General features: G+C 43.0%; 1 protein-coding gene across 6 annotated transcripts in view; it reads left to right on the top strand.

Moving 5' to 3' along the window:
* The first annotated feature begins 380 nt into the window (after positions 1 to 380).
* The window catches only part of SH3GLB2 (SH3 domain containing GRB2 like, endophilin B2), a 40,912-nt gene continuing 32,505 nt past the window's right edge, over positions 381 to 8,787 (top strand). For 3 of the 6 annotated variants that reach the window (XM_077284519.1, XM_077284522.1, XM_077284518.1), the window contains exon 1: positions 401 to 581. In XM_077284519.1, coding sequence (XP_077140634.1) covers positions 519 to 581 — 63 coding nt within the window. In that variant the 5' untranslated portion in view covers positions 401 to 518. Of the gene's footprint in view, positions 582 to 8,787 lie in introns of all 6 variants that reach the window. The other 3 variants (XM_077284521.1, XM_077284523.1, XM_077284520.1) reach the window with 3 other exon arrangements.

Genomic DNA, 8,787 nt, shown 5'->3' with positions numbered 1-8,787 from the left:
CAGAAATAAAACTTTTATGGGGACTTGAATCTAAGATTATTCGGTTGCTTATACTATGTATGGCCATAGCGCACTAATTGCAGATTACAGTGTAATTGATAATATATATGTGTCCCTGCCTTAGTAAATCTTGCAGTGGTGATCCATAACTGTGTTGAAATGCAAACCATAATAGTATGTGTACCTACAAATATACGGAAGCGAATGCCAAGTATTTTTTGCAAAAGTACAAAAATCTTTATTAAACAATTACATAAAATGTGAAATACCAATGGGAAAATGTGTCTATGATTATTATTATTATTGTTAGAAGAATTACCAAAGTGAATTTTCTAAAATGACAGGTGGATGGCTGATGCTTCCCGTTTAAGAGGCTGGGCAGTGGATCGTGGAGCGGCTGGATGCAGCAGGTGGATGGTGCGGGGATAGATTGAGCTGGTCTGGAGGGAGGATCTGGGAGGATCTGGGAGGCAGCTGGTCTGTGCTAGCACACAGGAGCAGGAGCTGCTGCAGACACCATGGATTTCAATGTGAAGAAGCTGGCTTCTGATGCTGGGGTGTTCTTCACCAGGGCTGTGCAGGTAGGAGGCAGCAGGGCTGTGTGTGTGGGAGGCTGGGGAGCTGCACTGCACCCTCCCCTCTGCAGCATCCTCTGCTTCTTCTTATCCCTCCATCTTTGCTGCATCTCCCAGCAGACTGGCCTCTATCCACCTGCTAAGCAGAGCTGCTGGGAAGTGGAGCTGCTTCTCTCTGCTGTCAGCCTCCATTGCTGTCCCTGAGCAAGTGCAGCTGCTGCAGAACATCATCCTAATGCATAGCTTATATTTGCACTTCCTTCCCTTTATTCCCCATGCATAGTGACCCTGGATTTATCACTCAGCCTTGCACAAGGGTGGAACAATTAGGGTGCAAGGATGTAACCGATGACAAAATGTTGGTTTCCCCAGTGAGCTTAGTGAGTCTGGTCTCTTAGTGACCTGCAGGGTGAGGGTCATGGCTGGAGGGAGGGGAGTGGGTGGGCTACTGGGGTGTATGCTAGGGGGCGCAACAAGCCGCTTTTGGCTTATGCAGGGTATTTCAGATCAGCGGTAGGACAAGCCTATGAGCTAAGCGTAGCCGCAGTTCTTCTAATCCATAGGTGTCAATGGGCATCAGTATGGGTGATTTTGGGGTTACAGCAGCGAGATCTGACTCCCCATAGACAAACATATGAGGCTGTGAGTCCAAGTCTGCCCAGGCATTGTGGTCCATGTACGGACTGTGATATATGCCCATCTGCACCCGGCTTAAGGAGCCTGCTCATACTTGGGTCATCTTATTGTTCCCCAACTAGGCAGAACTGTCAGTCCTGAGCTCTCTTTCGGGCAGTGAGGACAGGTACTGGCTTTTTTTTTTTTTTGCTCTGCCACATTGGATTTCATTTTGACACTGTAGGTGTTATTTGTATCGATCGTGTTGACCAGGGTCAATCTTGGCGATGATCACGATATGCCCAAGAGTCTGCATTGGGTGAAGGTTCATGTTATAAGACAGGTGACTAATGGATGTAAGTGGGAGCGGCCCAGTGGGGTAAACCTGCTGACTGTTTCCCTTTACTCTACAAACTGGGTTGTTAAATGAAAATATCAGATAATTCCATACTGGAATTCTGTGGTCATGCCTTATTCCTGTAGGACAGAAGACCTGTATTTTTTTTCTTCTTTGGCCCAACTTATGGCGGGTTGATTCTCTCAATAAGTATACAATAAGTTGAATTAAGCAAAAAGATGTGCAGGATCCTGGTTGGAGGTCCATGGCCACCGATCCCTGGGCCTTGCAAACTTCCTCCTACCTGCTGACTTTCCTGGCGCCTGTTTTGATTAGTAGTCCTATCGCGACATCATGTGTGCTTCACCCGCTGGATGTACTGATCAGCAGAGATTCCGGTAGATAGGAGGAGTTCACGCGGTTCTGGTCTGGCGGCCACAAGTCTTCAAATCTTTTTGCTCAGCTCCTAATAATAATCCAAAAACGCTCAATAGAAAGTGTCTTTTTTTTGTCGGTGCCTGCTGGCCGTGAATGGACTTTGGCCCTTTTATCTTGCCCCTATTTTATACCTTTTTAAGAGTTTTGGATTTTATATCTTTTTTTTTTTTTTTTTTTGTGTGTGTAGCTCCTACAAGTAAAAGTTGGGTGGGCCGCGTACCACCACAATCCCCTCAAAATAGGGACTTCCAAAACAAGAAAAACAAACCTGACTAAGGTTTTGCTCCATTCTGACCAGTGACGGTACCAATCTGCATCCATCCCAGTAGATGTGGTCGTAGACCGTAGAACAAATACTACTTGTCCACCCTGTGATCTGCGCAAGGAGCTCCTTTTGCATTGATCCATTCATGAGGCTTCAACCAGCAAGGAGGGGACATCATGAAGACCCTTGGAGGGGTACTGCTGTGCAAACTAGTGCATGTTGTATCTCGAAATTCCATGAAAGGGTTAAGGCCGTGCCAGTCGCAGCTGTCTCGTGACTGTCACACTCCCTTGGGTTTCTGTGGAATAACAATACTCTGTTCATTGAGCTGTGGCCGCAGGTAAGCGCCAAACTTCTGGATTTGTTGAGCTTTCTAATAATATGCATGCCGCTAATTATCGACAAGATCTGTCTGTCGTATGGAGATGGGAAGAAGGATCCTCGAGAGGAAGGCTCAGGCTCTGAAATATTAATAACTCTGCTCTTTAATGCCGCCTGCTCTGTAGTTAGTGATGTGTTGATGGCATCATGGTAGTCATACGCTTCTGGGCAGCTTTGCACCTGGTTACATTTTTGAAGCTAGTGCATTGGTCCTTGTGCTCCTACGGTGGGCCACATAATAAGGTACTACGACTGTTAACACTTGGACCCTCTATAGGTCTACTGATCAGATCTTGTGCAATCCTTTGGGAATCAACAGTGCTTGCGAAAGTATTCACCCCCCTGGCTTTTTACCTATTTTCTTACATTACAACCTGTGTTTAAATATATTTGTAATCTGATTTGTGTGTGATAGTCTAAAATGGTGAAGTGAGAAATATAGGCTTAAATTTATGGGATCAAATAACTAAAAATTGGCATGTGTATATGTATTCATCCCTTTTGACATGAAGCCCCTACAAATTTACGGTGCAAGTAATTACCTTCATAAGTCCCATGCTTAGTGACAGGACGTCTCCCTATGTGCAATCTAAGTGTCACATGGTTGTCAGTATCTTACTTTAGCTTTTCTGAAAGGCCACAGAGGCTGCAACATCATTAACAAGAGGCATCACTGACCAAACACCATGAAGACCAAGGAGATCTCCAAGCAACACCATGAAGACCAAGAACATCTCCAAACAAGTCAGGGACAGGGTTACTGAGAAGTATAAGTCAGGGCTCTGTTATATTAAAAAAAAAAAAAAAAAATATCTATCTCTCACAGTCTCTTATGATGTTCCCCCCCCCCCTTCCCCCGAGCACCATCACATCCGTTATCAAATGGAAAGAACATGGTACCACAACAAACCTGCCAAGAGAGGGTGCTCACCAAAACTCTCAGCTCCGGCAAGGGGGACATTAACCCCTTCACCCCCAAGGGTGGTTTGCACGTTAATGACCGGGCCAATTTTTACAATTCTGACCACTGTCCCTTTATGAGGTTATAACTCTGGAACGCTTCAACGGATCTTGGCGATTCTGACATTGTTTTCTCGTGACATATTGTACTTCATGATAGTGGTAAAATTTCTTCGATATAACTTGCGATTATTTGTGAAAAAAACGAATATTTGGCGAAAAGTTTGAAAATTTCGCAATTTTCCAACTTTGAATTTTTATGTCCTTAAATCACAGACATATGTCACACAAAATACTTAATAAATAACATTTCCCACATGTCTACTTTACATCAGCACAATTTTGGAACCAAATTTTTTTTTTGTGACGGAGTTATAAGGGTTAAAAGTTGACCAGCAATTTCTCATTTTTACAACACCATTTTTTTTTAGGGACCACATCTCATTTGAAGTCATTTTGACGGGTCTATATGATAGAAAATACCCAAGTGTGACACCATTCTAAAAACTGCACCCCTCAAGGTACTCAAAACCACTTTCAAGAAGTTTATTAACCCTTCAGGTGTTTCACAGGAATTTTTGGAATGTTTAAATAAAAATGAACATTTAACTTTTTTTCACACAAAATTTATTTCAGCTCCAATTTGTTTTATTTTAACAAGGGTAACAGGAGAAAATAGACCCCAAAAGTTGTTGTACAATTTGTCCTGAGTACGCTGATACCCCATATGTGGGGGTAAACCACAGTTTGGGCGCATGGCAGAGCTTGGAAGCAAAGGAGCGCCATTTGACTTTTCAATGCAAAATTGACTGGAATTGAGATGGGACGCCATGTTGCATTTGGAGAGCCCCTGATGTGCCTAAACATTGAAACCCCCCCTAAGTGACACCATTTTGGAAAGTAGACCCCCTAAGGAACTTATCTAGATGTGTGGTGAGCACTTTGACCCAACAAGTGCTTTACAGAAGTTTATAATGCAGAGCCGTAAAAATAAAAAATCATATTTTTTCACAAAAATGATCTTTTCACCCCCAATTTTTTATTTTCCCAAGGGTAAGAGAAGAAATTGGACCCCAAAAATTGTTGTGCAATTTGTCCTGAGTACGCTGATACCCCATATGTGGGTGTAAACCATTGTTTGGGCGCAGGGCAGAGCTCGGAAGGGAAGGAGCGCCATTTGACTTTTCAATGCAAAATTGACTGGAATTGAGATGGGACGCCATGTTGCATTTAGAGAGCCCTTGATGTGCCTAAACATTGAAACCCCTAACAAGTGACACCATTTTGGAAAGTAGACCCCCTAAGGAACTTATCTAGATGTGTGGTGAGCACTTTGACCCAACAAGTGCTTTACAGAAGTTTATAATGCAGAGCCGTAAAAATAAAAAATCATATTTTTTCACAAAAATGATCTTTTCACCCCCAATTTTTTATTTTCCCAAGGGTAAGAGAAGAAATTGGACCCCAAAAATTGTTGTGCAATTTGTCCTGAGTACGACGATACCCCATATGTGGGTGTAAACCATTGTTTGGGCGCATAGCAGAGCTCAGAAGGGAAGAAGCGCTATTTTACTTTTCAATGCAAAATTGACTGGAATTAAGATGGGATGCCATGTTGCGTTTGGAGAGCCCCTGATGTGCCTAAACATTAAACCCCCCCACAAGTGACACCATTTTGGAAAGTAGACCCCCTAAGGAACTTATCTAGATGTGTTTTGAGAGCTTTGAACCCCCAAGTGTTTCACTACAGTTTATAACGCAGAGCCGTGAAAATAAAAATTATTTTTCTTTTTCACAAAAATGATTTTTTAGCCCCCAGTTTTGTATTTTCACAAGGGTATCAGGATAAATTGGACCCTAAAAGTTGTTGTCCAATTTGTCCTGAGTACGCTGATACCCCCTATGTGGGGGGGAACCACTGTTTGGGCGCATGACAGAGCTCGGAAGGGAAGGAGCGCCATTTGGAATGCAGACTTAAATGGATTGGTCTGCAGGCGTCACGTTGCATTTGCAGAGCCCCTGATGTACCCAAATAGTACAAACCCCCCACAAGTGACCCCATATTGGAAACTAGACCTCCCAAGGAACTTATCTAGATGTGTTGTGAGAACTTTGAACCCCCAAGTGTTTCACTACAGTTTACAACGCAGAGCCGTGAAAATAAAACATATTTTTTTTCCCACAAAAATGATTTTTAGCCCCCCAAATTTTTATTTTCCCAAGGATAACAAGAGAACTTGGACCCCAGAAGTTGTTGTTCAATTTGTCCCTAGTACGCTGATACCCCATATGTTGGGGTAAACCCCTTTTTGGACGCACGGGAGAGCTCGGAAGGGAAGGAGCACTGTTTTACTTTTTCAACGCAGAATTGGCTGGAATTGAGATTGGACGCCATGTCGCGTTTGGAGAGCCCCTGATGTGCCTGAACAGTGGAAACTCCCCAATTCTACCTGAAACCCTACCCCTAACCTCACCCCTAACCGTTTACTGAACATTTTCTGACAGTCATAAGAGCCACGTATTTAAGAGCCACGTATTTAAGAGCCACGTATTTCAGTGCCACGATATTTCAGTGCCACGATATTTCAGTGCCACGATATTTCAGTGCCACGATATTTCAGTGCCACGTATTTCAGTGCCACGTATTTCAGTGCCACGTATTTCAGGCACTGAAAAATACGTGGCACGTAAATACTTCAGTGCCACGATATTTCAGTGCCACGATTTCAGTGCCACGATATTTCAGTGCCACGATATTTCAGTGCCACGATATTTCAGTGCCACGATATTTCAGTGCCACGATATTTCAGTGCCACGATATTTCAGTGCCACGTATTTCAGGCACTGAAAAATACGTGGCACTGAAATACGTGGCACTGAAATACGTGGCACTGAAATACGTGGCACTGAAATACGTGGCACTTAAATACGTGGCCACTGAAATATCGTGGCACTTATATACGTATATACGTATATTTCAGTGCCACGTATTTCAGTGCCACGTATTTCAGGTTAGGGGTAGGGTTAGGGGTAGGGTTAGGGTTTTTTTCTTGTTTTCTTGTGTTTTTCTATAAAAACGCATGCGTTTTACCGCGTTTACATGCATTTTTTCACACATGTGGTTTTTTTAAAAAACGCATGCAGATAAAAACGCAAGTGTGAAACCAGACTAAAAGACGCTTTTTATAGCAAAAAAGTTTTTGCGTCTCCACATTTTGAGACCTATAATTTTTCCACATTTTGGTCCACAGAGTCATGTGAGGTCTTGTTTTTTGCGGGACGAGTTGACGTTTTTATTGGTAACATTTTCGGACACGTGACCATTTTTTATCACTTTTTATTCCGATTTTTGTGAGGCAGAATAACCAAAAACCAGCTATTCATGAATTTCTTTTGGGAGAGGCGTTTATACCGTTCTGCGCTTGGTAAAATTGATAAAGCAGTTTTATTCGTCGGGTCAGTACGATTACAGCGATACCTCATTTATATCATTTTTTTATGTTTTGACGCTTTTATACGATAAAAACTATTTTATAGAAAAAATAATTATTTTGGCATCGCTTTATTCTGAGGACTATAACTTTTTTATTTTTTTGCTGATGATGCTGTATGGCGGCTCGTTTTTTGCGGGACAAGATGACGTTTTCAGCGGTAACATGGTTATTTATATCCGTCTTTTTGATCGCGTGTTATTCCACTTTTTGTTCGGCGGTATGGTAATAAAGCGTTGTTTTTTGCCTCGTTTTTGTTTTTTTTTTTTCTTACGGTGTTTACTGAAGGGGTTAACTAGTGGGCCAGTTTTATAGGTTGGGTCGTTACGGACGCGGCGATACTAAATATGTGTACTTTTATTGTTTTTGTTTGTTTTTTTTAGATAAAGAAATGTATTTATGGGAATAATATTTTTTTTTTTATTATTATTATTTATTTAGGAATTTTTTTTAATTTTTTTTTACACATGTGGAAATTTTTTTTTTAACTTTTTTACTTTGTCCCAGGGGGGGACATCACAGATCGCAGATCTGATAGTGTGCACAGCACTCTATCAGATCTGCGATCATACTTTCATCGGAGCAGGCTGCAGCTTTCATCTGCAGCCTGCTCCGACCCGGAAGTGCTCCCTGCAGGACCCGGATACAGCCCCTCGGCCATTTTGGATCCGGGGCCTGCAGGGAGAAGACGTTCGGTACGAGGTGAGTACATCACCTTGTACCGATCGTCTCAGGGAAGCACGCAGGGAGCCCCCTCCCTGCGCGATGCTTCCCTGTACCGCCGGTACACCGCGATCATGTTTGATCGCGGTGTGCCGGGGGTTAATGTGCCGGGGGCGGTCCGTGACCGCTCCTGGCACATAGTGCCGGATGTCAGCTGCGATATGCAGCCGACACCCGGCCGCGATCGGCCGCGCTCCCCCCGTGAGCGCGGCCGATCGCGTATGACGTACTATCCCGTCGGCGGTCATGGGGGCCCACCCCACCTCGACGGGATAGTACGTCTGATGTCAGGAAGGGGTTAATCAGAGAGGCAGCACAGAAACCAAAGGTAACCCTGAAGGCGCTGCAGAGTTCCCAAGCAGAGACTGGAGTATCTGTTCATAGGACAACAATAAGCCGTATGCTGTATAGAGGTGGCCTTTATGGAGGAATGGACAGAAAAAATCCTTTACTTGCACATTAAAAATTGTAAGGCTCGGTTTGAGTTTTCCAAAAGGCGTGGGAGACTCCCCAAATGTATGGAGAAAGGTGATGTGGTCAGGTGAGACAAAAATTGAACTTTTTTGGCCACAAGTAAATGCTACACCATGTTCCATGTTATTATGCAAATGACATTTTTCTCGGATTTTCCTAAATGGTTGGTGCAAATGACAGTCAGTCTAATAAAAGTCATCACCCGTTAGAGTATACATCGAATTTTATTGGAGAAACCTCCCAATGATAACAGTATAATCTCCAAAATGAATAAAAACTCAAAATGCACTGTTCCAAATTATTAGGCACAGTAGAATTTCTAAACATATGATATGTTTTAAAGAACTGAAAATGCTCATTTGTGGAATTTGCAGCATTAGGAGGTCACATTCACTGAACAAAAAAAGCTATTTAACTCCAGAACATCCTAGCAGGCCAAGTTACATGTTAACATAGGAACCCTTCTCTGATATCACCTTCACAATTCTTGCATCCATTGAACCTGTGAGTTTTTGGAGAGTTTCTGCT

Source organism: Ranitomeya variabilis, chromosome 2, assembly GCF_051348905.1.
Source record: "Ranitomeya variabilis isolate aRanVar5 chromosome 2, aRanVar5.hap1, whole genome shotgun sequence".
NCBI lineage: Eukaryota > Metazoa > Chordata > Amphibia > Anura > Dendrobatidae > Ranitomeya > Ranitomeya variabilis.
Note: the sequence above shows the minus strand (reverse complement) of the source record. Positions and strands in the feature narration are given on the sequence as shown.